Raw genomic sequence first — 24,941 nt, forward strand, 5'->3', positions numbered from 1 at the left:
GTGGGGCGTGGGGAGAGCGGCGCGGGTCAAGAGAGCGGAGATGAGAGATGGAGAATAACCGCTGCGCACATTTGGTCGACCTTCTACAGTCTGCTCCCACTTAGATTCCCATAATTTCCTACTGTTGGAGTGAGCAAGGTTCGGAGAGGTCGGGTGTCAACAGAGGATGTGGGGGCGGGTGTGCGCGGTGCGTCGCCGGGGGTGGGCGCCTGGCGCAGGCGGTGGAGGGCGGGCCGGCGGCGGCCCGGGATGGGAGGGGGGAGGCGGGTTCCGCCGGCACACGCCACCCCTGGCAGGCTGCCTGAGCGCGTGTGAGGAGCCGCCGCCGCTGCCGCTCGGGGTCCCCTTGAGCCCCAGATTCCCCAGCGCTCGGCTCATATGGCAGCCGCCTCGGCACCCGGACCCGCGGCCCGCTAAGGGGCGGCCCCGCGGCCCGGCCCAGCCCTTCGGCGGAGCCCGTCGGATCCGGCCCCGCTCTGCGCCCCGGGGAGCTCTGTCTCCGAGCCCGAGGTGAGGACCAAGAGGGCAGAGGCGCGCTGGGCTGGGGGCGCTCAGAAGATCCCAGGCCCGGCGCCGTGGCTGAGCCGAGAGCGGCGGAAATAGGAAAGGGACGTGAGAGCAAGTCCTACGAGGAGTTGGGGATGCGGGGCTGGGAATTCTTGCCGCCGGGAACCGGCCCCCGCGTCCCCTCCGTCCTCGAGGCCGCCTCTCGGCGCTGTCCCAGTCCCCGCAGACTCCGTCCCGACTGCGTTCCCAGCCCCGGCCCATCCTCGCCCAGACCTTTCTCCAGTCTGTCCATCCTTCACCTCCCTCCTGCAGAGCCTGCTCCCGGTCCCTGTCTCCAATTCCTTCGCCTGCTCAAACCTTCCTCGCCCCCGCCCTCTCGCTGCCCTCACCTCCTTCTTCTGTCTGGACGCCCCTTTACTCCCTCGGCTCCTGTCACTCGAAACAGGAATCCATGCCACTATCCCCGGGTCCGGCCGCCTCCCAGCCTGTGCCACCCCACAGGTGTCTGCACGCCCGTCCGTCCGTCTGTCCCTCCCTCCTGGGGCTGGCACTGACCATGCCCAGCGGCTGCCGCTGCCTACATCTCGTGTGCCTGTTGTGCATCCTGGGGGCACCCGTTCAGCCTGCCCGAGGTGAGTGCTCCCCCACGCTCGGGTCCCGGCCCTGTCCGGCCGTCCCTCACTTGCACGTTGACCTCTGCAGGCCAGAGACGGCACTGCAGCCGCTCCGACTCGCTGGATCGGCGACACCCAGGACGTCCTATTGAAATGCAATGAGTCTCAGTTCTACCCTGCCCCAGAGCTGAGCCCACCCTATTGCTGGGACCCTGCATCTTTTCCCGACCCCTGCATCTCAGACGAACCCTGACCCCGGGTTCACTCCTCCCACATCAATCTCTTGCAGCCGATGACTGCAGCTCCCACTGTGACCTGGCCCACGGCTGCTGTGCTCCTGACGGCTCCTGCAGGTACCTTTCCTGAGCACGTGCTCCCAATCCCTCTGCATTTTCCGGGCCTCCACACCCCCAACCAGATCAGGCCCCAGAGCAAAGTGACTAGGGGCTTAAGACTCTGCTGCTCATTCCCTATAACGTCAGGTACAGGGCACAGGGCACAGGACAAATGGCCAGCCCTGCACCCGTCCCCCACCTCCAGTTCCTCTTTGCCTTGCCTCTCCTTTGCCTCTTTTAGCTTATGGCTTCCCACGTTACTCTCCCAAGTCTGACCTAGGAATTCTGCAACATTCCTCTTCAAGACACCAACAGAAAGTCCTAAAGCTTGAGGAAGTTTAGAAATTAGAAGCCATGAGGAAAGGGGGAAATAAAGGAAAGCTACATTGAGACTTGGTTTAGCCTGGAAAAGAAAGGCTGTTGCGAGGGTTGCTGGGGAGAAACACTTGTGAAAGAGGGTCTGTCTTGATGAATTTGAGTAATTGACTCACTGGGGTTGGGGGTGGGCAAACTCTGTAGCAGGAGGAACGTGTATCTGGACACAAGGAAATGAGCTGACAGGGCAAGCTGCTGGAGAGTCTGGGGGTGCATGGGATGCTCTGAAATACATTGGTCTTTGCCCTGGAATCAGGGTGGGAAGATAGTTCTGATGACCTTTCAAGGTCACTGTTTTTACAAGACCTTTCTAAGCATCTCAGACAGGCCAGGAATGGTGCTGGGGGCACTTACAGAAATCATCTTAATTTCTTCCTCAACACATCCCTCCAAGGTGTATCCCAGTTTACACATGAGAAAACTGAGTCTCAGAAAGGTTAGACAAAGTGCAGAACCAGGACTTGATTGCTGGTGTCTGATGGTCTGATTCCATATATGTGTCCTGTGACCCTGCACAGCCCTCTATCTACCTGGGGTAGGCCTGCTTTCCCTTAGGGGCTGTCACGTTTGTCTCCTGTTACCCAGAGACTCTGATCTTGCCTCCTCCATTTCCTCACATCCCCCGACCCACAGCCCTGACCCTGTGCTTCTCCCCATCAGGTGTGACCCAGGCTGGGAGGGGCTGCACTGTGAGCGCTGTGTGAGAATGCCTGGCTGCCAGCATGGTACCTGCCACCAGCCCTGGCAGTGCATCTGTCACAGTGGCTGGGCAGGCAAGTTCTGTGACAAAGGTAGGGGAGTAGAGAGGATATCTGTGGGGCTGGGGGCTCCATGTGTTTTGGGAGAACATCAGTCCTTATTTACTGAGCACCTCTTCTGTCCAGCTCAAACCTTCAGATATATGGTATTTTATAACTACAGACTTTACACCTATCTGTTGTCTGAATTGGTCCTCAACACAATCCTGCATGGCAGGCAAGGCAGCTGCTGAAAATTGTACTCATGTTACAGATGAGGAAACAGCTCCACAGATGAGATACAACATGCCCAAAGTCACTTTGAGCCAGACTGACAGTGCCAGGGCTGGGCACCTCCTGACTCCAAATTCAGTGATGATGTTTTCCCCCACTACATCCGTACCAGCCCAGGATGGGATTGTAGCACAAGCCACACCCACAGAGCTTTGGGTGGGGCCTGGGCAGGTCAGGGTGCTATCCCAGAGCCCTCCTGGTCTCCTCTCCAGATGAACACATCTGTACCACGCAGTCCCCCTGTCGGAACGGAGGCCAGTGTGTATACGACGGGGGTGGCGAGTACCACTGTGTGTGCCCATCAGGCTTCCATGGGCGTGACTGCGAGCGCAAGGCTGGACCCTGTGAGCAGGCCGGGTGAGTGCAGGTCCCAGGTTAGATGAGAATCTGGTGACACGAGGGAGAAGGGAGGATTGTTGAGAGGGTGGTGGTGAAGGGTTAGGGGTAAGGGTCTTGGAGGCACCCGAGGATAAAACCCCAGCCTGCCAAAGTATCCCTCGGGTTCTTAACTTTCTTGGTACCATTTGACCCATTTCTCCAACAAAAATCTACAGGGGCTGGGGGTGTAACGCATCAGTGTGTGACTGCCCCGGTTGGGAAGGCTGAGGACCTGGGTCTCCCCTCATCCTCCCAGGATCTTGTTCCACACAGCAGCCTTTATGCCTCATGGTGAACGAAGAAATGGCCTGCAGGGCTGGACTTGTCCCTCAAACTTCCACCGCAGACCTGAGAGCCTGTGAGGATAATAATAGTACACTTGCCTTGAGCCTTGTCTCTTGGTCAGGCCCTCTGCTACATGCTTAACTTCAGATTATCTCGTTTAACCCTCACAATTTGGGAAGCTGGGTACTGCTCTTATCCCATTTTTAAAATGAGGCATTTGAGGCTCAGAGTGGCTCAAGGTGACACAGCTGGAGGTGATCAGGATGTTGACCTCGGCTACCCTGCAGGTGGAAGTCAGTAAAATGCCCTCTCCCACCCCACCCAGGTCCCCGTGCCGGAATGGTGGGCAGTGCCAGGATAACCAGGGCTTTGCCCTCAACTTCACGTGCCGCTGCCTGGCGGGCTTCGTGGGTGCCCGCTGTGAGGTAAACGTGGATGACTGTCTGATGCGGCCTTGTGCTAATGGCGCCACCTGCCTGGATGGTATTAACCGCTTCTCCTGCCTCTGCCCTGAGGGCTTTGCTGGACGCTTCTGCACAGTCAACCTGGATGACTGTGCCAGCCGCCCATGCCAGAGAGGGGCCCGCTGTCGGGACCGCGTCCATGACTTTGATTGTCTCTGCCCCAGTGGCTATGGTGGCAAGACCTGTGAGCTGGTCTTATCCATCCCAGATCCTGCCACCACAGCAGACATCCTCCCAGCGCCCACCTCAGCTGTGGTGGTACCTGCCACCAGGCCTGTCCCCCACAGCGCAGGGGCCGGTCTGCTGCGCATCTCTGTGAAGGAGGTGGTGCGGAGGCAAGAGGCCGAACTGGGCGAGTCTAGCCTCGTTGCTGTGGTGGTGTTTGGGGCCGTCACTGCCATCCTGGTCCTGTCCACAGTGTTGCTGATCCTGAGGGCCTGGCACCGGGGTGTCTGTCCCCCTGGACCCTGTTGCTACCCTGCCCCGCACTATGCCCTGGCACGCCAGGACCAGGAGTGTCAGGTTAGCATGCTGCCAGCAGGACTCCCCCTGCCGCCGGACCTGCCCCCCGAGCCTGGGAAGACCACAGCACTGTGATGGAGGCGGGGGCTTTCCGGCCCCCTCCTTCACCTCCTGCACTGCTCAGACTGGAGTGGTCCTTTCTTACCACCCCTCAGCTGGGATTCACACACTGGGGCACCTCAGCCTCACACCAGAAATGTTATTTTTTTAATACACAGAATGTAAGATGGGAATTTTATCAAATAAAACCATGGAAGTGCATGTGGGCTCCTTTGCCAGAAAAATCCACCTGAAGTCCCAGATGCAAGAGGGCCAGAGCACAGACCTGCTTCTAAGGAAACTATGGGACTCTGCCCCCCAAGAAGGAGTGGTTTTTAAGGAGGAACCCAGGTTACCCCTTTCTCCTCTGTGGAAGGGAAGGAGAGGTAGAGCCACAAAGGAGAGTGTAAACAAGCAGCCCTGCACAGTCCAGCAGTGGGAGCACAGAGGGGCCTGCAGGGCGAGGACGCGGGGCCTCAGGGAGAGGAGCGGGCTGCCTGCTGGCTGCTCTGCAGCAGCTGCTGAAACAGTGAGTGGGGCCGGCTGCGCAGGGCGGCCGGGGAGTCCAGCTCCACGACCCTCCCTGCTTGCAGCACCAGCACCCGGTCTGAGTTCAGGATCGTGTTGAGCCTGTGTGCGAGAGGGTGGTTAGTGTGGGATGGAGGACAATGCCCTAAAGAAGAAAGCTGACCTGCTTTTCCTCCTCTCCTCCCCTGGACAGTACCGGGCTGCCCCCCTAGGCATCAGCCCCCAGGCTCTGCACTGGTAGGGGTGGGGCTGCAGATTCCCTCAGACAGTGTGCTACAAAGGGCCTGGGTCAGTGTCTAGAGAATGAGGAGCTGAGCTTCATGGAGGCTTGGACTTTCTAGAGCCCTGACCCCTAGGGTCCCTGAAAGGAAGGGAGGCCCTGGGTCCCTGACACCACAGCCCCCCATCAGATTCTCACTCTGGACGCTTACACACCTGTGTGCAATGGTCAGCACTGTCTTGTTGGCAAAACGCTGGCAGATGGTCTGCTGGAGCAGTTGGTCTGTCTTCTGGTCCACGCTTGCTGTGGCCTCATCGATACACAAGATCTGGAACATGTGGAGAAGGTTAAGGAGGAGGAGGAAGAAGAGAGTTAGCTTTGGCTGCTACCCAGGTACCAGCCCCTACCTGCCAGCCTGGCCCAGGCGAGCCCACAGCTCCCTACCTCCAGCTCTAAAAGGAAAACTAACTTGGTCCCTTGAGACCTCTCCCCAGCCCACTTCCTCGTGCCTCACCCCTGACATGTCCCCTGCCTCCTTCCTGGCCCTCTTGAATGTCCCTTCCTCTTATCTTACCTTGGCATCCGTGAGGAGAGCCCTGGCCAGACACAGCAGCTGCCTCTGCCCCAGAGATAAGCTCCGGCCCCCCTCGCCCAGCTCACCATCCAGACCACCTGCAAAGCACAGCATCTTCACCCTCAGGTTCTGGGCCACCCTCCCACCCGCTTCCTGCTCACTCCCTTTGCCACCATGCAGGCTAGGACCTAGCACTCACCCAAAGATACGATCACCTCACTCAGGTGGCACTGCTCCAGGGCCTGCCACAGGGCCCTGTCCTCATACAGGCCCCGGGGGTCTAGGTTTTCCCGAACAGTCCCACTGAACAAAAAGGGCTCCTGGGGGATGATAGCCAGCTGGGATCTGGGGGATAAGGAGAGGGCAGGACATGGGGTCTAGCCTGGAGGCGTGGCCACTTCTGCTCCCAGGGCAGGTTTTAGCTATAGGACCAGCACCTCAGGAAAGCTCAGGGATAAGACCTGAACACAAACCCCACTCTGCTCCCCAGTTGTCAGCCATGAACCTAGAATTGTGCCAGCACTATGAAACCAAAGGCCTAGACTCTGCACTTAAGGAGCTTACATTTCACTGAGGGACAAAAAATAGAACAAGCATGAGCTAAACTGTGTGGCACTAACTCCAGTGGGGCAGCAGTGGCTGGCAAGGAATGACCAGAGGGTTTGAATGGGTAGGGGATGCTTCAAGGTTGGAAGCGGGTCTAGAATCGGGTCCCGAGGAGCTATATGGTCAGGCTATAACATAAGGCCAGCACAGGTTGAGAGACGGAAAGAAGGACAGGGCCAGGGTTGGGATCAGTAATGGACTTTAGGACAGAGCTTCCCTACCTTTTTCATGCCTTGGAACTCAGGGAAAATGATACTGGGGGAATGTGGTTGGTGAGGGGCGGGGGAGATATTTAGCTCCAGGTGAGGCCACCTGTGGCCAGGTGCAACTGGCCCAGGTCTCCAGCTGTCCCAAGCACCGCCTGCCGAGCTCCAGGGCACAGCGCCTGGGAGGCTCTGATTCAGGAGGTGATGACTGATGGTCCAGAGCGTATGCTGGGAAGTACAAGATGAAACTGGAAAGGTGGGCCTGGGTCGGACTGACAGTCTTAAGACCATAGCTATGAATTTGGACCTGAGCACTGGGAGCTCGCTTTCCTTGCCTGTTTGTCCCATTCTCCGTCCCGCCTTCTGATTGGCCCTGGCTGCTCTGACGTTATATAAAGCCTTCCTCTGACTTTATATAAAGGTCCTTCCTCTAAGTGCCAGTAGTCTGGTCCCCTCTCCTCCCTCCCTCAGACCTGAGCTCAGCCAGCTCCAGCTGGCTGGTGTCCACGCCATCCAGCAGCACTGTCCCAGAACTGGGCTCCAGCAGCCGGAAGAGCACCAACAACAGGGAAGATTTGCCAGAGCCCGTGCGGCCCACGATGCCCAGCTTCTCTCCAGGCTGCACGCAGAAGGTCACCCCATCCAGGGCGTTGGGTAGCCCTGGCCGGTATACCAACACCACATCCTGGAACTCCACGCTTCCCTGGGTCAGCCAGCCGATGCCCAGCTGGTGGGGTCCGTGGGTGGGAGAGGGAGGGAGATGGATGAGATGGGGAAGAATGAGGGACTGGGGGCTTAGATGGTGGAAGGAGGGGAGGGTAACGAGTAATGTATGGTGTGAGAGGAGAGGTGGCGGGAATGAGGACGGTGCAGGAGGAATGGAGCAGGCGGACACAAAGATGAAGGACACTGAGAGGAATTGGGAGGTCACAGGGGACAAGAGAGGAGCTGAGAAAGGTGGTGAGGGGCACAAGGAACTGGAGGAGAGGCTGGGCCATCAGGAGGGTCCTGCAAGGTCCCAGTACCCAGGCTGGGGTGGGGGCGCAGACTACCTGTGGCCGCCGGCCCTGGGGCTCCTGGGGCAGGTCACAGGAGTACTCCTCCAGCCGCTCGACGCTCACCAGCATGGCTTCTGTCTGTGTGAAGCTGCTCACCAGGCCTGAGAGGAGGCCCGTCAGGGACAGGGCGTAAGACAGCGACAGGCCTACAAGTCCTGGGAGAGGGAAACACCAGCACTAGGGGAGGCTTGGATGCTGGGATGCATGTGGGGAGGGCTGGGGCGCAACAGGAGAATCCTGAGCTGTGGATTGTGAGCATTTAAAGGAAGCCAGCATTGAAGCAGGAAGATGCAGAACCCAGACCAGCCCACAGGAGGCCAATGCAGGGGAGTGGGGTGACCTGGAGAGCCTACAAGGGAGGACAGGTGGGAGGCAGGTGGGCCGGGTGGGGCGCCGAGTGCAGGGGACAGGGTGAGCAAGTAAGGGGAGATCAGATTTGTTCTAGCCCCAGATCCACCACCACCTGGGAGAGGGACTCCTTGAGACTCAGTTTCCTCAGCCCTAAAATGGGGGTGATGAGAATGACAACACATCCTCACAGGGAACCCTGGGTGCAGGGTGAAAATGTTGGAGGGACAGTGCAAGTCACCGGCAGGGACTGGGAGTGACCAGCTTCTGAGGTGATAGTGAAGGGTCCTGGGGTGACACCTGGGTTGGCAAGGCCCTGCTGGTGCTGCACCAGGGCGATGCCTGCGATGGCGCTGACCACTGCGGCCCCCATGAGCTGTAGCCGAATGTCCAGCCACTGCATTGTGGCACTGGCAGCAAACTGGCACCTCTGGTTTAGGTCCAGGAGTCTCTGGTTCTCCTCCTCAAACCTGGGGGAAGTCATGCCATGGTTGCACTGACCCGCCCAGACTCCTTCCCTGCAGAAGGCATACTCCTGGGAGCTGACCTGCACCGCCACAGGCCTTACCTCAAGAGGAGCCAATGTGCTCTTTCATAGTGGGTCTGCTCTGTCTCAGTGTCCCTTTTTTCTGTTTCTTTCCTCTCTTCCCTAGTGCCCTCACCCACACTCCCCTTTTCAGGAGACCTGGAACCCCCCTTCCTCTCAGTGGTCCCTCTCCTCCCCATTCCCCGCACCTCCACCCACAGGGCTCTGGTCAGAAGAGGCAGACCTCACATACCTGTAGGAGGCCCCGGCGGCCCGCAGCACAGGGAGGCCAGCCAAGGTGTCGGCCAGGTGGGTGTAGAGGGGAGACAGTGTGAGGCTGCCCAGGCGCCGCAGCTCCCGTGAGGAGGCCCTGTAGCGGCGCTGCACGCGATAGTAGATGATGCTCAAAGGCGGCAGCAGCAGCAGCAGCCAGGGCAGGCCAGAGCCCAGCACAGCCAGGAGGCCCAGCAGGCCTGCTGCGTTGGCCAGGAGGATGTTGAGGATGAAGGGCAGGCTATCATCTGCACAGGCCACGTCAGAGGAGAAGCGGTTGAGGACCCGGCCCGTGGGCGTGGAGTCGAAGAAACTCACCGGCGCCTGGGAGAAGGGGTCAGGTGGTTGGGCAAGGGCAGGGCCTGGTGGAAAAGAGGTGGGGGCAGGCCTGGGGGCAAGGTGGGCTCAGGAGAAAGGCCCAAGGTTGAGAACAGGAAAGGCGTAAGGTGTCCCCAGAGTTTGCGGGCACAGAGGAGGGGCTGGTGGAGCTTGGAGGAAGAATACCCCAGGGTGGGAAAGACAGACTCTCCCATCCTTCTGGCCAGTGGTGACCCCGAGAGGCCAGGCCGGCCATCCCTCTACCTCCGTGCTAGATGTGCTACTCCCTCGGCAAGAGCAGGGAGCTAACCTCTCTCCAGAAGATGGGGCTTCAGGCCATGAGTGAGATTTAATTGGATGTCAGGAGGAACATCCTGATTGCCTGTGGCTGGAGAGAGTGGCGAGGGCAGTGGTCTAAGTCAGCACTCATGGTTAAGCGCTCAGGCTCTGCAGTCGGACTGCTCCTTGGATTCTAGCCCTGCCACTCACCAGACGTGAGACCCCAGGCAAGGGGCTTAATCTCTGCAAGGCTCCTGTCCTTCAGCTCAAAAAGGGGGACAGTAATGGAACTGCACCTCACGGGGCTGACAGCAGGACTGAAGCCAGAAGCCACATAGACACCAATCAGGAGCTTAGCACAGTCTGCCTACCACAGAGTCAGTGTGCGGTCACTGCGAGCTATTTAGACTACTTACTATTGGGAGGTACAGTCTCAAAGACAACCCTTTCCCTTTCCCTGCCTTCCCCATCCCCCAACTCTCCGTCTTTACTTGGAGCACAGTCCTATCTTAAGGCAAAGCACCAGGTCAAAGGACTTGCTAAAACACCTCCTAATGCCAGCTTATGAGAAATGAATTCCTTCACAGCCTGAAACGTGGGCAGACAGTGGGCAGCTGCCCCCTGAGAGGCAAGGGAAAGACCCGTGTGGTGCTGAGTTCACAGCCTGGCACTCCACAGAACCAGCCCTGCCCAGGTCACTTACACTCTGAGTCTGCCTCTTCATCTGTAAAACAGGGATAACAGAACCCACCTCACAGGGTTGTAATGAGGCCTCAATAAGAAAATGGACAAGAAAGGGCTTTGTAGTAACAACATCGTTAAAAACAACTGCTAACTGAGCACGTAGTTATGTGCCAGGCACTATCCTAAGCATGTTTCATGTACTGATTAATCCTCATAATGAACTAAGGGGTAAACAACCGACTATATAAACACATAGCAACAGGGATGGATTTTAGAAAGAGCTCTAAATAAAAACTAAGAAAAGGAATGTCATTTATAAAACTGCATGCACACAAAACATAGGCATTCTGCAAAGAGACAAACGAAAAGATACACATTAACGCAACTAGAACGGCTGCTTATCAAGGAAAGGAGGGGAAATGAAAACAGGGTTTGCAGATTAAAAGGGATGGGTCAAAAAAATAAAACAAAAAAGGGACCTTGCATGAACTAAGGGGTGATTAACTCAGCCCTCTGTGCTTGAAGTCCAAACCGGAAGTGACTCAGGAAGAGTCTCTTCTCCCCCTTTATTTTTTTTTTTATTTTTTATTTGTTTTAAGACAAGTAGTTCTTTTTTTAAATGAAGCTTATTTTTTGCTGGGGAGAGGTAATTAGGCTTATTTAGTGTTTATATACACTTAGAGGAGGTAGTGGGGACTGAACCCAGGACCTCATGCATGCTAAGTATGTGCTCTACCACTTGAACTACACCCTCCACGTCTTCTCCTCCTTTATAGATGAGAAAGCTGTGGGCTTAAGTAACTGGGTTTGAACCCAGGCAGCCACTTAGCTCTCAGCCTTTCCAGGTCTCAAGTGCTGTACCCATCTGTGAGGGGGTTTTCTACTGAGGACCAGGAGGTGGGATGGGCCCCCAATGGAGCCCAGGTACTGAGAGGGGGTCCCCCTTTCCACCCCAAGCCTCCAGTCCCCTCACCATAAGGACTCGATGCAGCAGGCGGCGATGCAGGGTGGCAGCTGCTTGGAGGGTGCCTGCTGCGAAGAGCACTGCCCGGAGAAGGGTGCAGAAGGAGTTGACACCCGCAATGGTTGCGTACACGGTGAGGTAGAAACGGATGTCTGAGGAGCCATTGAGGGCAGCTTTGGGCAGTGGGAACACTGAGGTGCTGGGTGGTGGGGAGGGGGCTGTGGGTAACCAAAAGTGGGGCCACTCAGGGGTCCCTTCCCCACCCCCACACCACCTCTCCCTATCTTCCAGAAGACCCAGGCGCGGGGAACACGTCCCCCATCTCACTCCCCGCCTGGCAACCATTCAGGGCCCAGGCCTGCTCCTAGCCCCAGCCACTCACTAGAGGCTTCTGGGGGAGAAGAGGAGCAGCTGTGCAGAAAGCAGCCCTGAGGAGCCCAGGCTGGTGGGGGCCGGCGCCTCAGAGGAGCTATTCTTGGCTGCCTTCAGCTGAGTGATCCAGTGGGAGAGCCACCAGTCAGCAGCGTTCCTCGTGGCTGGATAGGGACAGGAGGGAGAAAGCTGCCAGAGACTCACCTCTTTCGTTCTAGTCAGACACCCCCTTCCTGTCCTTGACTCTGGTTTCTACCCTCCTTCACTCCCGGCCCTCCCCACCTTGCCACAAACCACGTCCTCCCTAGTGTGTGCGTCTACCCTGGGCCCGCCACCCTTCAGCTCTGGGGAGAGCCTGATCTTGAATTTGCCAAACGGGAAGCAGATTTGGGTGCAGATCAGAAGATGGCCATGGGGCACACCCGCCGCCCCTGGGACTCCCAGAATTGGGGGCTACCTCTTATCCTAGCTGTTGCCCACACCTGGTGAGTCTCTGGGCTTTGTAATGATTAGTACAAGGTGATGGATGTGATGGGGACCTAGGCGACAGGACTGAGGGTGGGGTGAAGGCCTCCAGAGTTTACTCCTACCTTGCATGAGGAGCAGAGAGAATAGGATGGCGAGGGCCAGGCCCCGGCCCACGGCCCTCCAGTATGCTTGGTACACGTGGAAGGCCACAGCGCCCTCCTTCTTGCTTTCTTCCTGCAGCAGGCGGCCAGGTGTGCTCTCCTCCACCTCTAGGCCCTCCTTTGTTTTCTCTGGATTCTGTACTGACTCAGCTGTGGCTGTGAGGATCGGGAGGGGTGTAGGGTGGGGCATGGATTAAGCTCACAGTATGACAGTTGAAAACCTCAGTGTTTCTGAGGGGCAGGCAAGCTTCATAGAAAACATTTCTCTACAAGTGTGGTGGTGAAGAGCAGGCCCTCTCCTCTCACCCCTGGGCCATACCTGGGTCAGACTCTTGTCTATCCTCAGCCCAGGCTTTCGGGACAGCTTGCACCAATGGCAGGATCTCAGAGGGAAGCCCTGGAAAGCAGCAGAGGGATTAGGAGGGGCTGTCTGGGTATATACCACACCTTTCAAAACCTGTGAGCTAATCCACTTCCCTTCCTCTTTGGACCTCCTCCCTGACCTTCCCTGGCAGGGCTCTGCCATGGACCCCCAGACTCTGAGCAGGACCATCAAGTCCATCCCTCTATGTCTGAAGTCCAATCAGCACAGAGAGATCAGCCCTAGGAGGAGAGTCATGGCCACCTGTGAGCACCCTGTCCAGTCACCTCTCACTACTGCAGGGCTTCCTCATGCCTCATGGGACTCCTAATAGTCTGATGGAGACTCATGTCCTCCTGTTTCTCTCCAGTGAACCTGCAGCTGGTCATGTCCCTCTGGATAATAATCCATCAGAGTTTTTCTTTGTTTTTTAAATAAAATGACTGTTCTAAACCTGACTGCTTTCTCTTCTCCAGAGACATAAGATTTTTCTCAGAGATCCTGGGTCTCTAAGTTCCCAAAGTCCCCAGTCACAAAGCCTGCACCCTAAATCCACCAGCTCCTTTCCCTCCTGTTCTCTGTTCCTTGCACCAGTCCTGTGAAGGCAGGACAGGGTCTCCCATTAGACAGAAGGATGATGGGGCCCAGGCCACACACAGAGCGGGTAGCAGAGTCTGCAGCTGACAATCCATCTGACCCTCTTCCCCTGTCATACTCAGGCAGATAGCTCCTGCCCAGGCGGCCCACAGTACCAGCTTGGACAAGGCGCCCGTCCTCCATCAGCAGCACGACATCAGCCCTCTCCAGGTACTCAGTGCGGTGGGTGCACAGCAGCCGCGTGGTGTGGCTCAGCACTCCCAGGATGCACCTATGCAGCAGGTGGTTGGCCACGTCTGCATCCACAGCAGCCAGAGGGTCATCAAGGAGATAGAGCTCCTTCTCCTAGGGAGAGGTCAGGGCAATGTGGGCACCAAGTCCTCTGGCCAGAACCCAGACCTCTCCTAGACTTGATCTTGACGCTGTCAGAAAAAATGGTTGAGAGGAACTCTGGGGGCTACCCCTACAGCAGTGAAGTAGGAGGTGAGACCAGAGGGTGGGCTTTCTTCAGTCAAGCAAGGCCAGTTCCTCAGGGCCACTGCTCAGCTTTGCTGGGTCTCAGTGCCTAAAGCCACATAACACTTTTTAAAGGGCCTTTAACTCTGCCTTGAATCTGCAAAAGGGGGATGGGATGGCCAAAGGACCAACACATAAGGAGCACGGAGCAGGGAGGGAAGCAAACATCCCCATCCCCCCTCTTAGCCAAGCTTCTGAAGCTCCAGGCTCCCCCCTTCAGCTTACCTGGTAGACAGCACGAGCAAGGGCGATCCGGGCCCGCTGTCCCCCGCTGAGGGTCACGCCCTTCTCCCCCACCTCTGTCTGGTCCCCAGCAGGCAGGATCTGATAGGACAGGCCCCCCAGTATTGGTCAATGAGCTCCCCAATACCTCCTACCTCATTTCCCATCCCTCTGCAGGGAAGAGATGGGAGAGCAGGGAGCAGAGAGCCAGGGAGCTGGAGGAGAGTGACTTGAATTTGGGGTGAGTGAACCAGAGGGGACAAACTATAATTTCAACAACAATAAGCACTGGTTGAAAACTTCCCATGTGCTGAGCACTTTACAGGCATCATCTCATCCCATCCACATGACAACCTTATGAAGTTGGTATTATTTCCTTTTCACGGATGAGACCAAAGCTCAGAGTAAGTACCTTGCCCACAGCTAATAAAGAGCAGGGCACGAATGTAGATTCTTAACCACTCGTCACACTCACTACCCTGCCTTTTTAACAAGTAAGGGTTGTGATGGGCAAATTCAAGGTGAAAGTTTTCATAGGTTTTTAGAGAAGGAAGGTACTCCGAGCTTCCCTATGGCCTCAGGAGTGGTCTTCCCAGCTAAGGAGTCTCCATACCAGAGGAAGCACCTGTGGTCCACTAGATGGTGACTCCCCTAAGGGAAAGCTTTGTGATTCATCTCTTTTCTTAGTCCCTAGAACAGTTCCCTATACTAGGAGACATTTGGGAAATGCCTGATACAGAAACAAATGATAAATGGACACAGGATGCCCCATGGTCAGTCAAAGGTCTTCCTTTCCAAGAAGTTCCACATTTACCTGGATAGGGTGGTGCTGATGACAGTCCCGCAGGGGACACTGGGGTGGGGTGGGAAAGTCACAGGAGAAATCTGGACTCTCATCCCTCTGAAATTAGCACCCTGGATGTGGGGGATCTAATGGGCTTGCCAGGCTTCTCTAGAATAACCTTGACTCTTCTGGTGGGAGGTGGGGAAGGCCTCTTGAATCAGAACCACTAGCCAGACCTACAGAGTTAAGCTTCATAGGAAACCCACACTAGTCCCAGAGGCCCAGGGTTCCTCCAGCTGCTGTGTGGAGCACCAAGACACCACCACCCCTACAGGTCCTGTGCAGAAGCTGGACACTCTGGGAGGACCAAAGCCTGGTGGCCAGTCCTGGGTAAATGATGCCTGAGTAAAAAGCAACCCCTTCCCAGAGGAGCAAGTCTGTGACCTGCGATGGCTGGGATGTGGAGAAGCGGGTGGCCAGGTACTCACGCTGAGGTCGTCGTTGAGGGCACAGGCGCCCAGCACTTCCTCGTATAGCCGGGCGTCAAATGTCTTGCCAAAGAGAATGTTGTCTCGGATGGTGGCAAACTGGATCCAGGGTTCCTGGGTGGCCAGGCCAAAGCCTTTGGACAGTCCCCACACTGCCACCCGCCCACGTAGCCTGCACAGAACAAGACCAGCAGCATGGGGGGGCTGGCTCGCTGCTAGTCCCCTCCCTGCCCAGCACCTGCCTCCCAGAAGCCCCTCCAGATAGCTGTCCTCTACATAGGGTCCCCCTTCATGTCACATGACAGCCATGGAGGTCAAGGGGTCCTAGTGAGGCTGCAGGCTCACTCCGGACTAGGAAGGGAAGAAACTGCTCTTTGGCTGCAGCCAAGCAGCTGTCATATATCCATGTGCTCAAAAGAGAGTGTAGACACTGCCCTGCTCATTCACTCTCACCGTAAAATAAAAAGGCCCTCCTTCACACCCCTGCTCCTCTCTGGATCCCTTCCCCGCACAAGCACATTTTCGGAAAGAGTGGCTGTTGCTGGATGTATCCATTTATTTCTTCACTCACTAGTATAGCACTTCTAACACTCTGGTGTGATGATTATGATAACTCACTTTCCTGACTGCCTTCCCCGTTCCAGAATGAAAACTCTCCCAAGGAAAGGGCCATGTCTTGTTCATCTTGGCATCTCTGGCCCCTTAAAAAAGTGTCTACCACGTAGCAGGAGCCAGGTAAGTGTGGCGAAGGGCAGAGCTGAGGGCAGGGGGTGTTGGAAGTCACTGACCTGTGGAGCTCCCCGGCGATGGCAGCCAGCAGTGAGCTCTTTCCGCAGCCCACCTTCCCCACGATACCCACCAGCATGCCCTGCAAGAAAGCCACACAAGTAAGCATCAGGTCTCCCTCTTGAGCTGCCAGTCATCCCACAGATGCTTGCCTCTAGGCCCCAGTTATCCTGGAGGGAAATAATTCTCCACCCCTACAGGATGAGCTGTGCCTCATTGACTGATGCAGTGCTGGGCCCAGAGGAACAGGGTGTTTTATTCTCCACTCAGAGGAGCATCAGTTTCATTGTGTGAGGCCCTCTGGAGAGGAGCTGTGTGCCTGGGGGCACTGGAGGAAAACCGCCTGAGAACTTCAAAGGAAAGCCCTGAGGCAGGAGTCCCAGAATGGGGAGGAAGGAGGGAAAGACTCCAGGCTTTGGGGCTTGGATGCTGGGCTGGCTAAGTCTACCTGCAGCTAGACTTCCAATAGCTCTGGGCAAAACGCAATGTTTTACACGGTGCCCATTTCTGTGATTTGCAGTTTAAAATTTTCTGTGCTCCTTTCATTGCTTAGTTATAACATGCTTTCATGGAACTACCTCTCCGTACATGAAGGAAAAAAATTCCTTCTCTAGAAACAGGTGGGCTCCCAGCAGCTCTGACTGTGATGCCCCCATCCTGCCAGCCAGGGTCGAGCTGTCTACTAGTGGGCACCAGACCAATCTGAGACCCTTCTCTGGGAAGCCTCCCTCTTTCTGGCTGTGGCCTGTAAGTGGAAGTGCTTCCTGCAAGCCCATCTTCTCCTCAGTGGAGAGCGGGTCTACAGAGACAGAAGAATGAGGCAGATACAGAGAGAGCAGACAGAAGGAGCAGCTCGGCGAGTCGAGGCCTGGCTCCGGGCTGCTGCTGAGATCTGCCCACGTGCTTGCCTGTGGATTCTGCAATTCATCTCTATATCCTTCTTACAAATTCTTGTTGGCTTAAGCTAGCTCCAGTGGGTTTCTATGACTTATATCCAAAAAAGCCCCAACTGACACATTAGTAAAATTCCTTTGAAAAATTCCAGCCTTGTCTTGCCTGAACTAAGAGGAAAAACAAAACATTCAGTCCAAGCCAGAAACGTGAGCCAAATGTGGTAGAGGCAGTTCAGGCACAACTGGAGAATGCTGGGTTGAACGGTGGGGCAAAGAGTTGGACACAGGTCAGGAGAGAGTAAAAACTCAGGACTCCGTGAATAGGAGTCGCTGTCCTGCCAGGAATGTTCTTTCAAGTGCTTCTGTGACAATGTATGCCACAGTATGAGTCACAGGGTGCGATTCCTTTTCACCAGATGAAATAGAGATTATCTATCCCATTTGCAAAGGCCTTCTGAACAGGGGCTGCTGGGCCTCTCCCACAGATCCTCAGCCTGTGGGAGGTGCTGGGTAAGCTCTGGGTCTGTTCTGAACTCGACAGCCCCTGAGGGACATGGAGAGACAAAGGCAACTGCTGGTCTGGACTGGGTGGATGTGAGCAGTCTAGAGACCAGGGAGAGATGTGACTGCTCTGAAGTAGCTGTGTTTAGGAAAAATGACATTCAGAAATGAGGTGTCATCTACTCTCCGATTAGAACCTGCTCACCAAAACCTCTCCAGTCCTTCCCTCAGTAATAGAGCCATAGGGCCATCTAGCTATGATGGGCTCCATTCTTGTTTAGCGGTCACTGAGTTTTCAAGTCCCTCGTTAGTCTGGGAACTCTCCTAGGGCACTGGACCAACGAACCTTTTTCACTTCGAGGTGACTGATGAAGGTCTCCTGGCTGGTTCCAACTGGGTCCCAAGAGAACAGGGCTTCATGCAGCTCCAAGGCTGTGGACGGCTCTATGGGGGGATCTGAACAGAAAAGAAGCCACTCAACTTGGGTTTCTAATCCACAACCTACCTGCTTGGTGTGGGTAAACCAGGGGCAAGTCCTTGGCTTGCCTGTCCCATATCTACCTGCCCAGGGCTAATTCAGTTGCAGTCTTTGTCTGCAGATTCTCCCCCAGGATATGGCCACCTGCTCTCTCTAGATTCTGCTGCCTCTTACTCCTCCTGTACAGCAACCAAGGGGCTCCCTCCTCTCCTGTGCTAGGTTCTGCCCTCCAGCTTGCCTTACCTGGGCTGTAGTAGGCCTGGGGGTTGTGGTTGGGAAGGTCGAGGAAACGCTGGATCCGGTCCAGGGACACTTTGGCTTCCAGGAGGCCATTGATTACCCAAGGGAAGTTGTTGAGGGGCAGAATGAGCATGCGCACCAGTGCCAGGGCCGTGAACACCTAAGTTGGGTGGAAGTTTGGGGGGAGGGTTGAAGCATCACCCAAAGCTTATCTAGAGGCCTGCACTATGTGTGGCCCTGTGGACAGGTCTGTGGAGGGGAGAACACAGCAGCAGAACTGAGGGGTTGGCTAGACAATCCTTGGCTTAAAGGTGGCAGAAGTGGCCACTCCAAGAATCCTAGACATTCTAGATGTTCCTCCAGGGATCCAGGTTGTTCCTTGATAAGCACACAGGCCTAGCTCACTCCGAGGCCTTCTCAGAATTTCTAAGTAGCAACGTCATCCGGCTAGACTGCATCTGCCTAGCACTGGATTGTGAATTTTTTCCTCCAGGCCATCAGACTGGGGATAAAGGGACCTAACACAGAGCCTGGGCCTCACCAGAAGTAGGAGAGGAAAAAAGGAATTCCTTTGCAGAGGGAAGGGTTAGATATCCGAGGTCCAAGACAAAATGTCCCTTCAGAGGATTTCTCCTGGGTTGGGAAAGGATAAGGCAGCTAGCCCACCTCCCCACTCACTGTGGTCTCCATGCTGCTGCCTCCCTCCTACGCCTCCCTACCGCCATACCCTCCCGTCCTGGGCCTCACCTTGGTGGCCGTGAGCTGGTGCCCCATGAGGACGTAGGTGATGAAGATGATGATGGCGATGACGACCGGCAGGGCAGCCCACAGGTACACACAGGCCGCGTCCAGGTACTTGATGACCCTAAGTCGCCCCAGCTCTCGAGTTCGGGAGGCCTCTACGCGGGCCCCCAGCACCTGCTCCCACCCGAAGAACTTGATGACACGGATGCCACTCAGCAGCTCTGTCACGAGCTAGGGACAGGGACAAGAGAGCAGTGCGAGGTGGAGTCACTGCTCACGTGTGCTCTCCTCTGCCCAGTCTTCCCCAGCATCCTGGCAGAGGATGTCAAGTCCTCTGAGCCCCCATATGCTCTAGCTAGAGACAGGCTGGAGCTGGAATACGCTCACCTTCCTAGAGGTAAAGTGGTGGAAAGTATAGGGGGTCACCACACTGGGGTAGAAGCACTCCTTCCATTAGACAAGGGGCTAAGGACTATTCCCAAAGCCAGAAGACATGGGCTTCAGGGACTGGTCGCCAGTCTGGCCCATGGCTTGGGTGGTATGGAAACTATTCCTGTAGGAGTATACAAGTGTAAGAGGCCCAACCACAGCCCAGGGTCAGGCAGGCCGACAGACCCAGGCAAGATGGGCAAGGACCACAGGAACTCCTAGGATCCTAACAGTCAAATATCCCCAGCCTGCAGGCCAGGGAGGCACTAGGAGCCTTCCCAGGTGGTCCTGGAGACTAGTCTATAGGTGTCATGGGTAGGGAAAAAGGCTTCACACCATAACCAGCTATCAGAGATATGCCCTTCCCTGTTAGCACTCAGAGATATTCTAGTGAGAGGCTGACAACTATGAGATATGGACCCCCAGGCCCACCATCCCCTCTGTAAATGTACCACAATCATTGCAAAACCCAGAACTGACTCAGACCACCAACACCTAAAGGCGGCCCAGGCAGGAGAGCGACTTGCTCCTTTCCCCACAGCCCACCCGGAAGAGGTAGCTCCCAGGCCTCTCCAAGCGTGGCTGTGGGGTAGCCTGTGCCCTAGATGAGGAGGTGGGAGACTTGGGTCCTGGCTCCAACACTAAACACTCATTTGGCCCCAGACAGGTTACTTCCTGCCTCCTAAGGTGACTGCTTAGGGCTGCCTGAGCTAATACTATAATATTCCTAACAGGCCACATTTATTTAGTGCTTACTTTGTGATTGCACTGTACCAAGTGTTACCTCATACAATCCTCCAACAATGCTATGAGGCAAGCTATTATTATCCTCATTTTACAGATGAGTAAATGGAGCCCTAAAGAGGTTAAGTGACTTGTCTGAGGTGATTAAACTAACAAGTGGTAGAGTTGGGATGTGAACCTCTGTCTGTCTTTCTCCAATCTCAGCTCTTAACTTCTATCATGCTCACTTCCTCAGGTATGGTGCATGGGAGGACCTGGGTACTAGGATGCTGGGTGGGGGTCTCTGGATGGCTGAGGGACCCCGAGCAGCCCCTCACCTTAACCCGTGCATCCTTGTGCTGGAGCATCTCCTGGTTGCTGGCCATGATGCGGGTGGCAATCACTTTGTTGACAGGTACCAGCAGCAGTGCCAGGATCAGCCCCCCCACGAAGGCCACACCCACCTGCTGGTACAGCAGGTAGAGGGTGACAGCCAGCTGCAGGGGCAGGCCCCAGGCCTCGTGGAAGCTCCCGGCGAAGTTGAGCAGCCGCTCAGAGTCAGTGCCCAGGAGGTTCAGGACCTCCCCGGCAGGAGGGCGTCTGGGCCCCAGCTGTAGAGCCTTTCGGTACAGGATGTTCAGTACAGCCCCCCGTGCCTGCAGTGTGACCTTCCGTACCTCATACCCATACTGATTCTGCAGCACGGCACCCAGAACAGCCCCACCGGCTAGCCCCAGGGCATAGAGTAGGCCATTGCTCAGTGGCTCCCGGCCCTCTTCCAAGAAGCCCACCAGGAGGGACAGCAGCAAGGGCCCCGAGAATCCTAGCATGGTCCCCACCAGCTTCAGCAGACCAAGTGCCAGGTAGCACTGTCCAAAGGCCCCATACAGGGCCTTCCACAACCGGGCCGCATCCTGCCAGTGTGCCTGGAAGACACGGGCAAGGTAGGTGGGGTGCAGCCTGCGGGGGAGGTGGCAAATGTCCTGGGGCTGCCGGAGCTCCCCACGGGCTCCGCGGGCCAGCAATGGTGCCAGCCAGGCATAGGAAAATCGTGACAGCCAACTCTCACCATCTTCAGCTACCTCAGGTTCCTGGCCCTCGGACAGGAGGGGCTCATGAGCCCAGGGTTCCCGTGGCCTCCTGGGGACTGCCCAACCGAGTACATAGGCCAAGAGTGCAGCCAGCTGAAGGATGAGGAGGCATAGGCGGGAGAGCGGCCCTGGGAGAAGTGGGGGCAGAAGTGAGCCTCGCTGGCAGTGCCATAGCAGGGTCAGCACTAGGGCTGGGGCTGGCAGGAAGGCAACCAGAGCCAAGGCCAAGGGCCCCCGGGAGCAACCATGAGGGGAATGAGCCAACACCCACAGAGCCAGGCTGTGGCTGATCCAGGCCACAGATGCCACAGCCCCTGCCAGCACCTCTAGCCCTATGGGCCCTGGTCCTGCCCCTGGTGGCAAAGCCACTGGAAGGAGGTCTAGCAGTGGAAAGATAAAGAGCAGGAAGGAGGCTGCGAGTCGGAGGCGCCAGCCGGGACTGCAGTGTGGGATGTAATCTGGATTCCTGCAGACAAGGGGAAAAGAGAAAAGGAGGAACATCAGGGCTGACTCAGGGCCCAGACAGATCTCCAGTAACTCACTTACCTAGACGGAATCCCTTTCCTGCCTTGTACATTATTTCCACCCATTTTGCCCTGGAACCCAGGGCCTCTTCTCCCAGGAAATCTTCCTGGATTAACCTAATCCATTTTCTAATCTACCTAAACCACTTCTGATCATTGTTTGTCACAGAAATTAAAAATTTCAAGATAAGGTTGTACTAAACATGAAGACTAATTGCAAAAAAAAAAAATCCTAAATTTTTCTACAGATAATCACTAAGGGATGAGTATTCACTATTACAAAAGTATCTAGCTAAATTAACCCTTAAATTCACCTGAAGCACTATTAGATGAATAAAAATTTGACTTACATATAGCTTCTATACTCTAATACTATAGCCTAAATTTTCTGAAGCCTCAGAATTTTCTGCTCTCTGGCTTTCTAATGGTTGTAGAAGATGGTATGGATCATTTTTGTGACTCCATTAGCTGAAGAAAAACCTCTTTTTAGTTTTGTCTGTATCTTCATGGCTTGCAAAAAAACATTTTTAATAAACAAAAGGGTGACCTGCCTGTATTAAAAATCAAGTACAGGAAAACATGCCTGCAGAATTACATATTAAAACACCTTGAAGTGTCATATAAAAAGAAGTTCATATAAAAATATATAAATCTGTACTCCCCCTGTTGTTGGCAAGGCTGGGTTACTGAAAAATTTAATTGCAGATTAAAATGTTTTGGGTTTCCTTAAAATAGTCCAGCGATCACAGTTATATGGAGGGGTTTATATTTGGATAAAAGTCAACCTTTAATACCTCTATTTCCTAAGATGTGGGGAAACAACATCGATCCCTTGGAGGCTGGTACACTGGCCCCAAGTTGACCATCAACTAGTCTTATGAGCTTAAGCAAGCCTCTTTCCCTCTCTGCATGTCATTTTCCTCAGCACAGTGACCAGTGAGGAGTCTGGACCCAAAGCCCTCTGAAGTCCTTTCCTGTCTGAGATCCTGGATTTCTCTGACCCTTTTCAACAATGCATAAAATTCTGTTAAGTGAAGTGAGATAACCACACTTTCTATTAATTACACGATGGTCTTTCTTGCCTTCTCCTTTCACTGTGAGTTCCTAAAGGACTATGCCAATTTTTAAAAGGTATTCCTCTGGGCATAGATACTTGGTCTGAGTGAGTCAGTCTCACTCTATGCTAACTGACTAACTGACCCTCTCCAGACTTTTGTCTCTTTCTGCGTAAGAGACAAATCAGGATTCCTCCCAGACCAAGCAGATCTGAAGCTTCTCTTACCCAAGGAAGGGATCTGTCATCCCTCTAAGTCATCTTAGAAAGGGATACTTTCTGCCCATTATACTAGGGACTCCCAAAGACAGACTTAGACTTTCCTCCTGCCTTGTCAGCAGCCAGAGTGAGACTAACTTTAGTCATATCTAGCCAGACAGAAACTAAATGCAAAATCAAGGTGAGTTTAGCACCTGTACCTTACAGCCCCAAAGTCAAGAAAGATTAAGGTTCTGATTTTGCTCTTCTCTTCTACCAGCTGTTTCCTCTCTGAGTACATATGCTTTTCTTAGCCTAGAAACACAGAAGTGTCATAGATGTAAGTGGTGAGAAACGGGTCCAACAACTTCAGCACGTTAACCTTTTTGGCTTAAAAACACTTTTCACCCAATTTTGCCTCCAATTCATGACAACAGTGTTTGGGCATCTGAAAATCCACAAAAGGGATGCTTTCTACCGCTCATTGGGTCTTTAAGAACGTGCCAGGCGCGGCGCCAAAATGTATTGTCTAATTTAAATCTCCTAACAATGCTGAGGCTCAGGGAAGATACGTAACTTGCCCCCAAACAGCCACACTGCTGCAAAATGGTAATGCTCAGATTTTGTTCTACTTTTGCCCTACTCCGGAGACCTCAGTATTCTGGTTACACTGCCACGGAGGTGTGGGGTTTCCAGTGAGGTCTACAGGCTCACAAGGACAGATGTCTTGCACCCGTCTCTACCCACCTCGGGCTGCCCCAGTAGCAGGCACTGAGCATGGCGAGGAGCGCGTGGGGCAGGGCGCTGAGCACCAGCTGGGTGAAGCAGTGGCCGGTGGTGTCCCCCTCCCACACTGGGAGCGGCTGCAACTCGCTGGTGCCGCACAGCTGGGCCAGGAACCCCTCCATGGTGGCCTCACCTGCGTGGGAAAGCCGAGGGTGGAGGAGGGAGGGAAGGCTCCTCCCACAGAGACGGGAATCCGTGTTCCCAAATGCAAGGTGTAGGCAGGGAGCCGACACCCGGGTGGGCGGGACGCTGACCAGGAAGCGCGGGTGGGCCCAGGGTGACCGCGCATCCCCTGCCAGATCTCCCCGCCTCCAACCCCACCCACAACCCAGGACCTCCCCTCGCTTCCGCCCCGAAGCCAGACCCCACCCGTTCTCGCGTTACCTCAGCTGTAGAAAGGGAGTTGGTTTGGCTCCCAGGGGTTAGTTGGCAACTGTCTGCACGGGTCACCTGCCCGGGCTCGGCTTTTCCCACTGACTCTCCTGCGTACGTGCCTACAGAGATCCGGCACCCCAACCTGAAGAAGCTGCTTCCCACCGAATCCCAATATTCCCAGCACTGGTGGACGCTCAAGAGCGTGCTGCCGGCTTGGGACCCTGGCCACGCTCGCTTGGCACCCTCTAGAGGCGGGATGACCGCTCAGGCGTCACTAGTCCCGCCCTTTCACAGGGCTTCTGTGCGCGGGCGCACCGCTATGTCTCGGCGAGCCTTGGGAAGCCGACGCACCGCTGCTCGTCACCCTTGTACTTCTGCACATGCATGGGGACTAATCTCAGCTCTAGTGCAGCGACAGTCATACCCTCTCATGCGGAGTACTCGCTCCCAAAGTAGCAGTAGGTACGTGCATTGCACTCTCTAATTCTCAAAGATTACAGCGATGGGAAGCCAACCGTGCATGCTACACGGACGGGTAATACCGCTTAGGAACGCTTAAAGCATTCCCTTCCTTACTCCAAAGCTGTTTGGTCTTGGTGAAGTCACCTAACCTCTATGAACCTCAGTTTCTTTATCATCACAAAGGGGGTTAGAGGGGTGGCGGTACAGCTTAGTGGTAGAGTACATGCTTAACAGGCATATGGTCCTGTGTTAAATGCCCGGTACCTCTATTAACAACAACAAAACAAATATCCATAGTGGGCAATAACACCAATACCAAAGTACTGTTGAGAGAGTTCAATAATTAATTTAAAGTGCTAAGGGCAAACGCCTTGCTCAGAAGTAGTCCCGAAATAAATAAATGTTTTAGGGAAGCAGTGGAAGAATATAAGCTTTGTAGTTAAATGGACATGGGTTTGAATCCTGACCTTTCCCCCACAACTTTTAGCAGTATGCACTTGGACAAGTTACTTATGCATCTTAGTTTTTATTATTTGTTTAAAGGGTATGGTATT

The 24,941-nt window shown here is 55.0% G+C and overlaps 2 protein-coding genes across 9 annotated transcripts; one reads left to right on the forward strand and one right to left on the reverse strand.

The window, feature by feature from the left end:
* DLK2 (delta like non-canonical Notch ligand 2) lies at nt 1-4,772 on the forward strand. Of its 4 annotated transcripts, none has more exons than XM_072944948.1 (6): nt 1-138; nt 953-1,139; nt 1,411-1,474; nt 2,492-2,622; nt 3,075-3,219; nt 3,851-4,772. In XM_072944948.1, exons 2-6 carry the CDS (start codon nt 959-961, stop codon nt 4,584-4,586), a joined length of 1,257 nt encoding a protein of 418 aa, XP_072801049.1. In that variant the 5' UTR covers nt 1-138; nt 953-958; the 3' UTR covers nt 4,587-4,772. The 4 variants fall into 4 exon arrangements, with proteins under 4 accessions (XP_072801049.1, XP_072801050.1, XP_031544438.2 ...); XM_072944949.1 differs by having other exon boundaries at nt 8-138; nt 1,009-1,139; XM_031688578.2 differs by lacking the exon at nt 1-138 and adding an exon at nt 231-510 and having other exon boundaries at nt 1,009-1,139.
* ABCC10 (ATP binding cassette subfamily C member 10) lies at nt 4,697-24,130 on the reverse strand. Of its 5 annotated transcripts, XM_072944944.1 has the most exons (23): nt 23,935-24,125; nt 23,512-23,683; nt 20,236-21,454; nt 18,749-18,976; nt 18,005-18,161; nt 17,630-17,739; nt 15,892-15,971; nt 15,104-15,275; nt 13,835-13,933; nt 13,249-13,438; nt 12,455-12,532; nt 12,097-12,291; nt 11,517-11,670; nt 11,144-11,333; nt 10,190-10,258; nt 8,870-9,213; nt 8,391-8,560; nt 7,737-7,897; nt 7,158-7,411; nt 6,072-6,217; nt 5,873-5,970; nt 5,514-5,626; nt 4,697-5,180 (listed from the first exon to the last, which is right to left on the reverse strand). In XM_072944944.1, exons 2-23 carry the CDS (start codon nt 23,670-23,672, stop codon nt 5,027-5,029), a joined length of 4,542 nt encoding a protein of 1,513 aa, XP_072801045.1. In that variant the 5' UTR covers nt 23,673-23,683; nt 23,935-24,125; the 3' UTR covers nt 4,697-5,026. The 5 variants fall into 5 exon arrangements, 4 of the variants coding, with proteins under 4 accessions (XP_072801045.1, XP_006202029.2, XP_072801046.1 ...); XM_006201967.4 differs by lacking the exon at nt 10,190-10,258 and having other exon boundaries at nt 23,935-24,124; XM_072944945.1 differs by lacking the exon at nt 23,935-24,125 and having other exon boundaries at nt 23,512-23,860.
* Nucleotides 24,131-24,941: the final 811 nt, after the last annotated feature.

This window comes from Vicugna pacos, chromosome 20, assembly GCF_048564905.1.
Source record: "Vicugna pacos chromosome 20, VicPac4, whole genome shotgun sequence".
Classification (NCBI taxonomy): Eukaryota; Metazoa; Chordata; class Mammalia; order Artiodactyla; family Camelidae; genus Vicugna; species Vicugna pacos.